This window comes from Centruroides vittatus, unplaced genomic scaffold (assembly GCF_030686945.1).
Source record: "Centruroides vittatus isolate TY-2023 unplaced genomic scaffold, ASM3068694v2 contig_1079, whole genome shotgun sequence".
Classification (NCBI taxonomy): Eukaryota; Metazoa; Arthropoda; class Arachnida; order Scorpiones; family Buthidae; genus Centruroides; species Centruroides vittatus.
In genome coordinates this window covers 863247-880051 of record NW_027120694.1, presented here as the reverse complement: position 1 = coordinate 880051, position 16805 = coordinate 863247, and the positions used below count along the sequence as shown (strand labels likewise).

At 29.5% G+C, this 16805-nt stretch overlaps 1 protein-coding gene across 1 annotated transcript in view; it reads left to right on the top strand.

The window, feature by feature from the left end:
* Tpr2 (Tetratricopeptide repeat protein 2) overlaps positions 1 to 16805 on the top strand; it is a 38446-nt gene that overhangs the window by 5945 nt on the left and 15696 nt on the right. The window contains exons 2-3 of the mRNA XM_067269570.1: positions 12646 to 12734; positions 16675 to 16799. Coding sequence (XP_067125671.1) covers positions 12646 to 12734; positions 16675 to 16799 — 214 coding nt within the window. The remainder of the gene's footprint in view (positions 1 to 12645; positions 12735 to 16674; positions 16800 to 16805) is intronic.

The window sequence follows — 16805 nt, the reverse complement described above, 5'->3', positions numbered from 1 at the left end:
GAGAACAACACTACATCTCAGGGTTAGTAACACTTCCATACAAACAAACCAAATTTTTATTAGGCGAGGAATTTTTCAAGGAGATTCCTTGAGTCCTCTCTGGTTCTGCTTAGCCCTGAACCCATTATCCAACATGTTAAACAACACGCAATATGGTTACAATATCAGACACGAAAAAACAACACAGTTTACACTGTCACATCTCATGTACATGGATGACATAAAACTTTATGCATCCACACAAAAACAACTTCATCAACTCCTACAAATCACACATTCATACACCAAGGACATACAAATGGAATTTGGCCTAGATAAATGCAAAACACTTCACATAGAAAAAGGAATCCTGAAGAAAGAAGATTTTGCACTTGGAAATGGAGACATTATTGAATCCATGGAAGAGGGCGAGTTCTACAAGTATTTAGGATTCCAACAGGCCAAACTAACAGAACATACACAAATAAAGCAAAGATTAATTAAAGAATACCAAAGTAGGTTAAATGCTATTCTCAGAACACAATTAAATGCAAAACACACAGTTAAAGCAATAAACACATATGCCATCCCAGTACTCACATATTCTTTTGGAGTTATACATTGGACTCACACTGATCTTGAGCAACTCCAAAGGAAAACAAGAACTACACTTACTAAGCATAAACAACATCATCCTAAATCTGCCACAGAAAGATTAACCCTTCCACGTAAAGATGGCGGACGTGGCCTGATTGACATAGTTAACCTTCACTACAAACAAATACAGTCACTGCGAGAGTTTTTCTACAAAAAACAAGAAACATCACAATTACATAAAGCAGTAACTCTAGCAGACTCGAATAACACACCATTAAACTTACACTCACATCATATGGACACAACACAACATATAAAAAGCATAGACACCATTAAGCAATCGTGGGCTCAAAAGGCACTCCATGGCAGGCATCCTTACGATCTGGCCCAGGATTTTGTTGACAAAACTGCGTCAAACAGCTGGTTAGCTCGGGGATGCCTCTTTGGGGAGACGGAAGGATTTATGATTGCCATACAGGATCAGGTCATAAATACTAAAAACTACAGAAAACACATACTCAAAGATGCAACACTCACAAATGACACATGCAGAAAATGTCACATCATGCCAGAAACTATACAACACATCACCTCTGGTTGCAAGCTCTTGGCACAGACAGATTATTTACACAGACATAACCAAGTAGCAAATATAATACACCAAGAGCTTGCAAAGAAACACAAATTAGCAGACATCCACGAACCATACTACAAATACATTCCACAGACAGTATTGGAAAACAACACGCACAAAATGTACTATGACAGAGCCATAATCACAGATAAAACAATTTACCACAACAGACCAGACATCACACTCATTGACAAACACAATAAAATCACATACATTATAGACATATCCATTCCAAACACTCACAATATACAAAACGCATGCACTGAAAAAATTAGCAAGTACACAGAACTCGCCCAGGAAATAAGGCATCTGTGGAGGATGGATAGGGTGCTTATTGTACCTGTTGTTCTCTCCTCTACAGGTGTCATACCACACACACTACACAAAAGCCTGGGCACATTAGAATTGAATAGAAACACATACATCACTCTACAGAAGGCCACTATATTGAATACATGTCATATTGTGAGAAAATTCCTGAATACAGACACACACACTGATACACTTCTTTAATTTCTGTTTTGGTTACTATGCCTTGACTTTGGTCCGGCATAGTACACAGCCACCGATGTTAACCGAGTATATCTCACTTAACCCAACATAATAATAATAATAATAATAATCGGCACAGAGCCCAAACAGTTAGGAGTTGAAAGTTGAAATTTGGTGCACAGTTAGGGTACGTCATGAAAACGCACACTAAGAAGGGATTTTTCAAAATTCCTCCCCATGGGGGAGAGGGACAAGATTGTCTTAACACTTTCATCGTTGATGGAAGTGTTACGTAACAATGGAAGTGTTAAGAGAAAGCGAAGTGCAAGACGCAGATGCAGTTTTTCAAAATCGAACATATTTTTAGACCTATCTAAAAATTCTGTAATTAGTCTGGAAACAGGGAGGACCCAATTCTTGCATTTTGTGAAAACGGGTAAGGTTGACTATAATGTAATAATCTTAATATTTGCTAAAACGGTTAGGAGTTGAAAGTTGAAATTTGGTGCACGGTTAGGGTACCAGATATAAGTTCCAAAGTGTTAAGTAACAATGGAGAACAAGAGAAAGTGACGTGCAAGATTTACGGGTGCTTGAAAAAAAAAGAAAAAAGAAAAAGAGTAATATGTCGGAACATATTCGATTTTCAAATTTAAACAGATTAGTTCGGTTTTTCTCGACCTTTCTTCTTTAGAACATTCGATTTTCAAATTCGACCTTTCTTTAGAAATACTTAGTTCGTTGATGAAATTACTCTTTTTCTTTTTTGACTATAATGTAATAATCTTAATCTTTGCTATCGTTACTTTTGTTCGAGCAACGCCAGGCCTACTTGCTAGTACTGTTACAATTTTCCATCTAAAAGAACCAACATTATATAATGCAGATACAAATATGAGTTAAAACTTTTTTTTTATAAAACTGAACTGCTCTGATTTATAATATATGTTTTATCGTAGACCAGGGACACAATCATAAGCATATTCATCTGTTAAAATGCAAAAATTATATCAATTTGAAACATTTAATTTCCAACCAAACCAAACCAAAATTAGTTTGTTTTGGTTTAATTTGGAACAAGTAAAAAGGTACTAGATTAGTACAAAAGTACTAGATGGAACAACACTGGTGCTGACTTTGTAGCCCCGATTCTGTTACCCAGTGTCGCCGCTAGGGTGCCTCAATCTAGTTTTGCCATTCCTTCCACTAGCTCTATAGAACACATATGCAGTGTGTGTGTGTGTGTGTGTGTGTATATGTATATATAATGTGCGCTTCACTTTCATCATGTGAACTTCGTTCAGCTACTCTTACTTATTTTTATGCTTAAATTGTAGCTAATAGTCCTAGTGCTTCCTGAAAAAAGGAAAGATACCAGTCAAAGTTTTTTAGTTTGCTCCTCTACCCCCCCCAGTAATTTATTCTTAGATACATGACTGACTTGAATTCATTTTTTATTAATGTAATGTTGAGATATTGAATACTTCCTAGTATTCAAGTATTTGTGGGGGATAATATTTGGCCATCCGTAATAAAATCTATAACATACAGCTTCAGATCTTTCAAATTTCTTAATTGCAAAGGTTTTTTTAATGTCATCCTGGTATGAATTTAAATAACCATTTGACTTGATTATGATGATAAATGATGTATGATATATGTAAATAATAGGATTTCTCTCCCTTGTACTCAAAACCAATCTATGAAGATATGATTTGGGTCCAAAAAATATTTAATCTAGATAAACCCGAATACCTTCCAAATATTCTAGTATTAGTTTTTTATTTGATGTATGCTAGATTACTGCATATCCATCATAATTCAAGTTAATTATAACATTCTACTTAATTTATTTTAATTTGTTATTTTTGATAAATGGGTATGAATTTATATGCTGTACACATATAAATTCATACCCAAAACCTAATGTTTAGTTTGGCACGAAGGGGGAGAGTGCTGCAACGCTACAGCACTAGCAGAAATTTGAATTTTCTGATTGGAATGCTTTCAATTAACTGATGTTTTGGTTGATTGGTATTCAGATAATCGATGCTCTACTGTACTTCCTCATTTCTGCAAAAGATCTTTTAAACATTTTTTAGAATGTTAAGGTTCTATGTGGTGTCAGTTTTGTTTTATGGAGTAGAAACATGTATCTTGGATAAAAATATGTTGAACAGATTTGAAGTATTCGAAATGTGGTTATACAGAAGAATTTTAAAACTAGCTTGGAAAGATAAAATAACAAATGAGTAAGTTTTGGAGAGAATAGGAAAAGAAAAGAAGTATTAAATACAGTTAAAAGAAGAAAGACGGGGTATTTTGGCCACATCATCCAGGGAGGTAAATATGAAATTTGAGAGATATTTTAGACGGAAAAATCAGTGGAAAGAAAAGCCCAGGAAGGAGAAGGAAAAGTTGGCTAGGTAATATATGTGAGTGGAAAAATAAGAACAACAACTCACACGGGAAGCACAGTTGAGAGTGTTATGATACTAATCTTACATTCAGTAATGAATACGGAACCAGAAGAAGAAACATTTTTACTATTTTCTGAATTTTACTCTTAACTGATTAATGTCAGGATGAAATAATGATGCATAACAGTGCATTACTTATTGCATCTATATAATCACTACTGCCAGTTTATTCATCCAAAATATCATCTGTTGAATTCATGTCTTTATCCTCAGCTTTTAGGAATATAATTTTTCCATGAAGAATTTTGAAAACTGCCAATTGTATTCCATGAACGAAGCAAAATTGGTAATTCATTGGCAATAAATGACCAATTTTCATCATTACTGCATCTCCATCTGTGGTAAGATAAACAGTATCTTTAATAAATGTTGAACATTGCTAATTTAGCTTCAAATATCTTATGACACTTTTTCATTGGCCTTTTTGTGTTAATTCATGCTTGACCAAGATTCTGTAATTTATTCTTTCCACACATGTTTTTATTCACATATTGGCAGATTCTTGTTGATGTATTACACTAAATAAAACTGCATTTTTCTTATAAGAAAATATTTTTCCAAAATTTATTTTTGAAAGTTTCAGCACAATCCCAATAACAATAAAATCTTGATTTAATGGACTGATTTGGACTCTATTAAAACCAAAAGTCCATTATATAATAAAATAGGTTTTCAGAATGCTTGTGTTGAAAAACTGAGAAGCTGTTTTTTTACTTATGTAGATATATGTGTAATTAAAATTATGTATGAGAAGTTTAATTTCACAGAAAAGTTTTTATATAAGTTCTTTATTTCTTATGTACTCACCTGAATTCTGTGGCTATAATAAGTATACAGTCTAAATGAAATAAATAAACAAACAACCGTTTTTTGGAAAATAAACTTTATAAACAATGACTTTTGGATTTGAAAAAAAAGAACTTGTTAATTTAATTATGTATAAAAAGCACTTTAAAATTAACGGGGTGTTAATTTTCATGTAATTTTCATATCTATCTCCCCACCCTCTTGATCTTTAACCACCAATATTTAACAGCTCAGTGCTCCTTATACACAAGCTACTGTGCTAAATTTTGTTTCTTAATTATTATCCCATCCTGAGATATTAAATTAAATAGACACTATCACTCGCACACGTGCACACATATCCATGGAATTTTCCTTTTTCTTTACTATTTTGGATTCAGACGGTCTCAAAGTGTTGAGGTTTGCAAAAAACTTGGAGGGGCAAATTTGACATGATTCCAATACTATAGTTATATGTCACATTATGTACAAAAATCTTATTTGGAGAAAGTAATGAAGTAACCAGAGTCATACATAAGAAAAGTAAACATATTGTTAATGTTTGACCATTTTCATCCATGCTTATTATTATAATTTTCTGAATCAAATTTCCAAATGTATCACATTCATCATAAAATTATACAGAAAGTATCTTTAAAATTTTACCAAAAATATTTATTTAATTGAGGGATTAACTGTATCCATGTACTGTACATACCTAAACTTTACATGTATCCTAGGGATCTTCACTCTTATCTTTGTTTGTCCTGGGCTTTATCCCTTACTCCTAATATAGACTATTTGTAACAAAAATTTTGTGACGATTCATCAATTCCTGGTGATGCTATTTCTTTTCTTCTTTATTTTTTACAGAAAACCATTTGAACTGATTTTAAACTAAGTACACTCAAACCTGTTTTTGTGCGGTCTTTTTTTGTGCGATTTTTTATACGTGCAATGTGTTTTGTGCAATTATTTTTGTGCAGTATACCAATTTGATTGAAATTCATATACCGCACACAAAAAATCACACAAAACAAATCGCACAAATAAAAAATTGCACAAAAAAAGACTGCACAAAAACAGGTTTGAGTGTATTCTTATAACATAGAGTACATACTGAAATGGACTCTTGTTGCCATGGTTCTCAGCCAATGAACAGAGGCTACAGCATTTTTTGACAAGAGAATTCAAAAATTTAATTTTGTAATTGTCTCAGTCTAAGACTGTTTCCAAGTGCCCAAAAAAGTTCAAATATTTTTTGTCTGTATCTAGTTATTTAACTTAGTTTCTTTATTTATTTTAGTGTTATTTCATTAGTTTTGGAGTTATCAGTTGTTATATGGTGGTTAGTTGTATACTACATTCTTATGAAGAAATTAATGTTTTGTCTGAATTGTGTTGTCATTATTCTGTGACATAATAAATAAATTTAAACTTGATGATAAAACATTTTAAAGTCTAGTCTCAGTTTTCAAAATTTTAATTCATTTCATTGCATCACATTATTGAATTTTACAATGATTTTAAAAAATTGAAAGATTAAATTAATATTTTATTTCTTACTTTTCAAGATATTTATTGAAAACAAAGTGGTTAAAATTTTCAGGATTGTTTTATAAGCCAGTAAAATATTTTAACTGATGGTTTAATCATAATTAAACTAGGAAATTTAGGATTTCGTACAAAAAATTTCAACATGAAAAATTATTAGCTTTAATTCAAAGTTTTGTTCTCTAAATTGAATTACATAGAAATTTCTTCCAAGCAATTTGGCATTATCAGTTTGTTAAAGAAAAAATAGTTTATTTTTAAACATTTTAATGAATTTTTAATATTGGCTGAGTGTATATTCTATATATAGTTTCTAGGCAAAGGTTTTAATTTATTTATTTCTTCTGGGTCAAGTGTAGTACCTAATGAATACTTGAAGTTATGCCATATGAAATTAGTAATTATTATCTATGTAAATAATGTATGAAGTACTGCACAGAGAAGTTTTAACTTCTAATTAATCTGAAATTTCAAAAATTCTACATTCTATGAGTTCAAGCCTTGTACTTCATATGGTTTTTGTCGGCATTCATTTCATTACACCACATCATTATCGGTTACTCAAGGAAAAAAATTAAATTCATCTTTAAATAATTGTACTGCTTATCAAATAAAAATCATAAATTTTAAATTATAATTTATTATTAAGATTATTAATACTTAATGTAAAAATTCTATTAAAGATTATTACATGATTATAATTTTTAAATATAGTCCACTAGCTATGTTCCCAGTATTGCTTGGGCTTTTGAGGTGGAGGAGGATTGGTCAGATTGGGTTGTGAGAGGATGATAAAATAAATGGTATTAGTAACTGAAATGTACATTTATTGACTTGAGTATTTACAATAATGAAATTGCAAAACACAAAAAATTGCTCCAACTTATGTTAAGAGGAGGTGGGCTTTAGGGGAAAAATAGTGTTTTTCTAGGATGTCAAACAATATTTATGCCAAATTTGATGTTACATTGAATGATATAGAACCTTTTACCTAACAAACAAACATATTTTGACTTTAATATATATATATATAGATTAATCATCACTAATGACACATATTAGGGTGGATCAAATGAAAACGGAACAGTGATCATAATTCTGTGTATGTGTATGTGAGTGTAACAAAACTGTGTGTAGATGTAGAGCAGGAGGTGAAAGAGGAGAAACCCTATTGAGGATTGGACTCACCCTTGGTAAGCATGCGCAACCATGTGGTATGAGCTGGCGGTCAGCCAGGAGTGTTGTCCGGCAGGCAATCAGTCTGCGTCATGTTTGCAACTAAAGAAGAACAACATGGTACCCTCGGAACATTTGCATTCAGCAATATGCATGCAAACATCCCTGGAATACCCTGGAACATTTGTGTGCAGCAATCAAAGCCAAGCGTCCAGGAATGTTGTCCTCTGGAGTGCTTTTGCTCCACGACAATGCGCGGCCACATACAGCCACTCGCACACTGAGCATGCTTTCAATGCTAAAACATTGACATGACAAATAAAATTTACAGTTTTTTTAAATTCCATGTATATCTTTTAAACAGCAAAAATGGTTTAATTAAATCAGACTGATAGTATAGAAAGTAAAACAAATTCTAACAGACCTTAAAATTCAAATACAGAAGATGATTATCAGAATATTAATGAAGTATATTAAATCACCAAATAAATATGGTGTTTTTGCTGAAACCTGAATATTAGTATGTTTCTACACACAAACAACTTCCACAAACCTGATTTCTGATTAAAGCCAAATGATCTAACAAATTATCAGTCTATAATAAAGCTAAGGTAATATTTAGATAGAAAGTAATTTGTCTATAGGTGTTCGGTTAGGCTACATCTGTAATAATTTTAATTTAGAATTAGGAAGAAAAGAATTGACCCAGAACAGGACTTAAACCCACAACTTCTGATATTGCAATGTTTGAGCATGTTTCAGTTTTGAGTCTTGTTCTGGGCTGATTCTTTTTTTTCCAGAAATTTTAAATTAAAAATTAATTTGTTAAAATTATCATGAGATGGCAGCCTAACTGTCTACCTCTAGACAAATTACTTTGTATCTAATTATTAACTTAGACTTATTATAGCCTGATAATTCACTAGATTGTCTGGCATTAGTATGTTTCTGTTACTGGTTGTTATGGCAGCCAAATCCTGATAATCTTCTTGATAATGGTATCAAGATTTTAACTTGAATATTAGTATTTGTAATGTTTATGAAATGAATTTAGTTTTACTAATGTTTAGAAACATAGACAAGTAAGTAGTAAGTAGTTGTAGTTTTTACGTTTGTGTTGATTTTGGATTGCTTCATAGTATTAAAGCAAGCCAAAATCAACATAAACATTAGAAAAGTAATGAACTTTTAAGACAAAACATTTATTAATTCTATTGTAAATTCTTCAATGTAATATATAAATTGCAAATATTGAAAAAGATTCATGTCTATTGCTACTTTTTGGAGATAATTACATCAATGACATTTATACTAAATCACAATATAGATAATGTATTATGCTACTTAATACTCACTTTCAAACAAGTATATAAATGTTGTTAACCATGTCAAAAACCATAACATAGGTTTGAACAAGATAAGTCTAAATTACTGCTTAAAGCATATATTTGTGACTGGAGGGTTGGCACCTCTTTAGTGCCTTGTCAGGATTGACATGGACGCCGAGACAGTGTTGATTCAGTCACACGAGTGGCCGCGTGCGTGGGCAGTCAGATTTGGGATGGAGTGAGAGACAGCGCACCGGAAGTGACTCATGCAGAGACCACATTAACAAAACAACATTTATTTGTAAAGAACAAAAAAAAACTTTATATTACAATACATAAATTCTCAATAGTGAGTGCAGTAGCTAAAATAGGGTTAGATAGGCTTAATTTCATGGTTCTTGAGAGAGAGAGAGAGTTTACATAAGATTCATGTGGCGATAAATACCTTGTAGAGGATCTTGTGAAGGGTCTTGGTCTGGGGTGCTCTGGTTGAACGAAAGAAAGGTTAGGATCGGGAAACGGTTCGGGTATCCAGTAGATGTTCATGGGCAGACATATCCGAAAAGGGTGGTGACTTGCAGAGCTTGGGACAGAGATCTAGCAACGATTTTTTACTATTGAGGGACTGGTGACGACTGACTCTTCAACTGCCAACTTCGATATCAGTACGATATTATCCGGTCAAGAGGTCAGCAGATCACAGGAATGCACCGTTTTTGCCATCGAGAAAGTGTAAGAGGAGATTCTCTCAGGTAGTAGATGACAACAACCACTGAGCAAGTATGATAACATCAACGATCGAAATATGGGAAAAGTTGGATTATCACATATTAGTCAACTTACAAGGTTCAAGCAATTTTAAAGTATTTATTTCATGTAGTACATATTAAGTAAAAACTCAACATTTAAATTCTACTAAATGTAGTACTGTAGTTAATTTAAAATGATATCACTCATTTATTGAAATGATTTGAGAAAGCATTTGTTTAATATCTTGTGCAAAAAATAATAAGCTGCAGTTTTCTACATTGTGAACATTTCAACTCAACTGCCACAGCTGAGTTGAAATTTACTGCTGTGACTTTTCAATTGTTTATGAGAATTGCTACACTTTCTCTGTAGTGGGAATACAGCATATATAAAACAGCTACTGCAATAGTGTAAATCTGCTTTTACTGTCTTGTGTTTACATTATATCTTATGATATTATATAAACACAAGACAGTAAAAGCCATATATTCTCTTTCTACTTTCTTAGATTATTGCATATTATGTAATTTAAAAAAAATAATTGATGTAAGATGAAACAGCAAGGATTGTTATTACAGTAGCCTCTTGTTATATCATACATGTTGTGAGAAACCAAATGAGTAATATTAGATGGCACTATATAACTGATGTATCTATCTATATATTTTGTCTATTATCGATCTCATGCTAACTTGCTTTTTTGTGGATTTTATTTCATATAGTGGTAGTTTAAATGTCAATGATTGGAATAAGTTAATATCTCTTTGCCAGTAGAAATTCAATGACAATCGATGTTTTAAAAATTATTGGCTGAACAGGTTTTATATTTGAAAGATCAAAAAAAAAAAAAAAGGCATGATATATCTGAATGAGCAGTGTAATGAGGGGGCTACTATACAAAATATATATGAAATTTTCTTATAAATTTTTATAGAAATACTACATTTGTAACACTTATTTAGATTTGAGAAACGTTAGAACAATGATCTTAGGATAAGAGGCATGTAACAAGAATTTCAAGATGGGTTAGAGTGATGTCATACTTATAAAGGGGCAAATCCAGATCATACTCTTATAAAAAAAAAAAAAAGTATCTATAAACTCTATCAACAAATTTAAGATTGAAGTTAATAAATGACATAGAAATGGCTTTCCTAGATTTTTATCATCATAAACTAAAAATTTTAATTTTTAAGTTCTTTGATAATTATACAAAAATGCCAGTTATCTAGCCAAAAAATATCCGAAGATAAATGCTGTAATAAATATAAAAATTCATGTATTTCAGTAATACATTTTTTATTTTATTTAATTTTCAGTACTTTTGCAGGTATTTGCTTTTATTGTTATTGAAGGTTTGGAGAAGTGGAATGAATCATTTTTATAGTATTATGAAATCTCATGCATGCCTCTGACTTTCAATGTGATTAGTAGCTGTAATTAATTTTTAATTTATAATTTTGTGTTGAGAATTCATGTTATAATTTACTTTATAAGTTGTTATGTTTTGTTTTATCAAACATTTAAGTCGTTCTTTTTACATAATTCTAAAAGTTCTGTTATCTGAAATTTGATAATTTTGATAAAATGACTTTCAAACATTAATGAGTAGAATTTGAATGAGAAAATTATGATATATTTATGCATATGTATTTTTTCAAAAAATTAACATTCTGTTTTAGTTTTGTTAACTCAAGGACAATACAAAATGAAAAGAATAGCACAAAAATGAATGTACGTGTGTTTTAATTCATCATAAATTATAATATTGTGAAAATACATGGAGAAATAGCCATAATCTGTATTGTTCTGTAATTTATCTTTTATAACAAATTAGAAATTCATTTTTTTATTTAAGTTCTTATGAAAATTACTTTATAATTAATGAATTAAGACATAATCAAACTGTCTACATTTCTTTCTAATCAGCATAATTTCTGAACAATGATAAAAAAAATTACCGTAATCATGAAATCAAAATTAGGAAAAAATTTCAACTTTCTTCGACTTGTTTTATGTTTTTTATTGTTTTTGTGATGAAGAGGAAACATAAATTATTAAATCATTTTACACAATTTCATTTATGTTTTCTCTTTTTGCTTTGTTTTGTTGTTTTTCTTCTGCTTCAAATTTTGAATTGTTTCAATAATTATATAAATACATTCATTTATATTATATGCATTTCATTAATTTAAAATAATGGATAATAGATGAAGTTTTGTTTTAAAGACTAACTCATATTTTATAAGAACAGAAAAGAAAAAAATGATACCAAGAAATGACTAATTTTTTTACTTAACTACAATATTGTATTTTTAAACAAAATTTTAAGCTACTTTTACTTGCACGGAACAGAATTTAACTTTGAACGAAAATAACTTCTTGTCTGTTATTTGCTAGCTTAAATTAGATTTCCAATAAATAACACTCATTAGTGTTCAGTTACAACATTAGCCAGTTATAGTAATTGAATAAAGGCAAATAATCAGGTTCGTCTATCAGATTTCAAGCCACTAACTATTTTGATAAAATCACTCCCATTTCATGTAAATGCCAAAAAAACTAGTTACAAAAGCAAATGCTACAGTTAGATTTTTATTTATCAATTTATAACTGAGAAAACTTTTACTGAAAAGCAATGATGAAAACAAAAAACGATTGTATAGTATTATTGAACAAATTCCAAAAGTCTTAATTCAAATTTTAGTTTTAATGATTATAGTGATTTATGGTTATTTTTATCTGGTGCTAAATTTGTATACGGAATTATAAATTTACAATGTTTTAGTGATATGTTTACATAACTTATATATATAAATAGAAATTTTAAAAATATTTTTAAAAATGTATTCTCAAATCTCTTTTATAGACTAGCAGAATTAAAAAAGCAGGAAGGAAATGTTCTATATAAGGAACAAAGATATAGAGAGGCTCTCAAATTATATAAAGATGCAATTGGTAAGATTTCTTGATGTTTAAATTTTAGTTTAAAAATAACTGTACGGGTACTCTTTATTTTTGCAATATGATTCATTTAATAAATGTTACAATTAAAATATTTTATAAATAGAAAACTTGTTAATAATTATTAAGAACAAGTTAAATATTTCTGTTAGTAAAAAACTAACCAAAACAAAATAAAGAAGCTGAAGAAGTAAATTCAGATATCCGTATGTAATATAAAATTTTAATTTATGTTAGTTATTTTGAGAAGTAGGGAGCTCGATATAGGGATAGATAGTACAGGTGGTTTTTGACTTTCAGACATTCAACTTACAGACAACTCACTTTTGTATGTAGTATTTTAATACCTCTAAATTGCTTTTTGTATCCCAAATTCAGACCTTTCTACATTTCCAGCTGACCAAAAAAACATTTGTGTTATTGTATGGTGGAACTTTCAGCCAGTTTTAGTTTTGATAAATAAAAAATTATCTGTGATAATTAATTTTTATTATTCCTTTTCTATTTAATTAAATTATGTTTTATGTATTCTTAAATTTTTATTATGAAAAAATAAAATTTTCATACCTTTTAAGATATTTTCTAATTTTTCTTTTTAACTTTGCAAATGAAACTCTTTATAATACGCAGTTTTATTGTTCAACTTTCAGACATTTTACTTTCGTACATAGTTTTAAGAAAGTTAAAGATTACTTGTATAACTAGAATGCAGGCATGTTTTTAGAATTGCTATTCTAATTTTTATACTAAAGTATGTCATCTAAGTGAAAATGTAATAATCAAGCAAGAAAATAAATTCAGTATACAGGTATACCTTGCCTTACATTGGTAATTGTTTCCCAGGAGAGGTGACTTAAGTCAAATTTACTTGTCACTAGGCTAAACCACAAATAACCGTTCCCAGTTTTGTATTTTATTTATAAATGCATTTTTAATAATATATGGTTAATAAGAATCTATTTTAAGTTTACAAACAAATAAATTTTAGTTTTTAATAAAGTACAGGAAAAAAGTAATCTAAATTTACAAATACATGTACTGTACTGTATGTACTGTACATACTTGTAAATGTACATGTTTACAATTTGGCAATGTTTACAGTACATCGCAGACTCTTTATTTGTGAATGTGGTTTGCTCTAATACATTATAAAATAAGATGATTTTGTAAGGTTAAATAACAAATACAGTTATTAAAATTATTTTGCGATAGTAGAAAATAAACTAATTTATGTTAAATTTACCAATGTCGAGTTGCGCTGACAAAGACGCCAAATGGTAGATATTGGAACTACTATGGAAAATGCCAATATTGAGCTCTTAAAGACCACTGAATAAGATGACAACACAAAGACACAGATGTTTTCATATTTTGTTCTCTATGATTTATGATGATTATATTAACTAATATAGCTGAATGACAAAACACATTACAAGTTGAGTAAAACAAAAACACATAATTAATTTTTGACATACCAAATTTTTTTAATTTAGAGCTTCTGAGCACATCTGTTATGACACATCAGTTCTTAACATAATCTATTATAATATATTGACTGCCATAATCATTTAATATTTGTTTCAATCTCTAGTTTTTAAAATTATATTTCATTAGATTTAAAATCTGTTATATTGTTAATTCTAAAGTATTTTAAATTTTTTAAAAAGTTAGGAATAAGTGACAGTTATTGTGTATATGTTTATCTTTTACTGAATCTACAATTACTGATTTTAATATTTCAGTAAATTTACATTACAATAAATAAGAATTTGATTTATTTATCATTTCACACTTTTCATATATTTGTTGCTAATACTATACAATGAGATTAAAGTCAAGCCGACAGATACACATTAATTATAAAGATATACAGGTAATCATCAATTCACAATTAGTTCTGGGAGCTTAGTCTAAACCAGGGATGTCCAACCTGTGGGCCACACAGCAGCCCACTATACCCTAAATTTTTTACGTACATTTTTAATTATTTTGGTGAAGTATGTTGTAAAATTTATTCTCATTTCATTGGATACACTTTGATGTAATGATGTAATCAGTGCCGGAAAACTGTACTACGTCACATGCAAGACATGCTGTTGTGAACAATTCTTTTTGTGCACGAAAAGCATCAAAGCTGCTGAAGGAAATAGATTTAGTGATTCTGATTTAACTAACATTCTTAGAATTAAGACTAGTATCATAAAAGCAGATATTGACAATATTATAAAAGAAAGGCAATGTCAAAAATTGCATTGAATTTATTTTTATTTTGCGGGAGTATAATTTCTTTTTTTACTATCAAAACTGCAGTATTTTATGTAATTATATATATTTGATATTCAAGTTCTGAACTTTTTATAAGCATATATTTATATAAAGTACTTTTGTGGTCCACTGAATATACATAAATTTCTAATTTGGCCCATTAGGAAAAAAGGTTGGACAACCCTGGTCTAAACTATTTCTGGTAACACCAAAACCTTGCATCCAATGATAATGAATCATTTATGCGGCACATTCAAACATTGACCTGTAAGTAAATGTATAATAGACTGCCATCCAATGTTTTTGTGTGTGGTATGGCTTAAAATGTGGAATGTAAGCTTCTTTTTGCCATTGAATACTAAAACTTCAGTCTTATTGAAAGTAGTTAAGACTAGTTTCCCTTGTTCTGGGACCTCCTGTCTTACATCAGAAGTAAAATATAATGATAATGGGATACAGCTTTGAAGGCCACGCTTAACTCTATAATATCATCTCTCTATGTATATTTTAATCAGTTACTGTGCATACAAACTGTAATGTAATACAATGATATGGCTTTCACTTCAAACCAACATTTGTTATTTTATTAACACAAAGATTCATTTAGACATGAAGATAGTCATATTGAAAGAAACTAAAAATCATACTGGGAGAGTTTTGCAATCTCTATACAAAATTGATTTTATTTTTATTGTCAATTTTTATTTGTTTAATTTGTTAGTAAATCATTTTAACTTCATTATAAAAATTGAAATAAGAATGATAACCCCTGACCAATTCAGCTCTTCAGAAAGTTGGTGTTGCTTTTAATTTTTGGGCACTAGTGATATGAACTTAATTTATAAATAGGAATAAATTCACCAATTATTGTTATATAGAGCATAATATTACATTTAATTATTATATCATATTATTAGTGAAACTAATTGTTCTTACTCCAAAACTAGTATACTAAAATTATTTTTGTCATTGTAAGAAGTATACAGATGGTTTCCATAAGTTAGAGAGTCATTAATCAGAGACTGACTGCAGTATATTATCTTTAGCTGTCTAGTAATTTAATTTTAAAGAGATGAATTATTGAGTTGTTGTTATATTAGTATATTCGTTTGTTGTTAGTTTCAGTAATTCAATAATTCAAATTTTCAAACTAATATTTTGGATCATAAAAACTTTTTAGAAAACTTAATTGATTTTTAAGAAATTGATTCACAAAATATATTTTGCCACTATAAAATAATCCAAGCATTTTTTAAAATAAGTTACAAGAAATAATCAAAATATTGTCAAACCGTTTTTAAATAAAAGCCGTGGTATTAACATGAAATATTGATCTTGCAGGTGATGCTAAAAACACTTGTTAGATTTAAATTAGCTAATCAGACAGTCTGTTACAAAAACAGGAAGTTATACTGCCTATAAATAAATGCTGATGACATTTAATATTAACTTATAGTAATTTTCAAACAGTTTTTTGAAATATAAATTCTATTTATTTTAATAGTAATCTAGAACTATTGACCTTGACCTTTATTTGTTGATATCACTTACTTTCAATATATAAAAAAAAAGAGAGAGAGATCAAATTAAATTTAGTAAATTATTATATATATATATTATCTGAAATTTAAATTTATTGGAATTATAAACTAATTATTTTGTGTTTCAGAATTATGTCCAAATTGTGCTGCCTATTATGGAAATAAGGCAGCTTGTCTTATGATGATGGGTTATTATAGACTTGCATTGGAAGAAATTCAAAAAGCTGTTAAACTGGATCACAATTTTGTGAAGGTAATT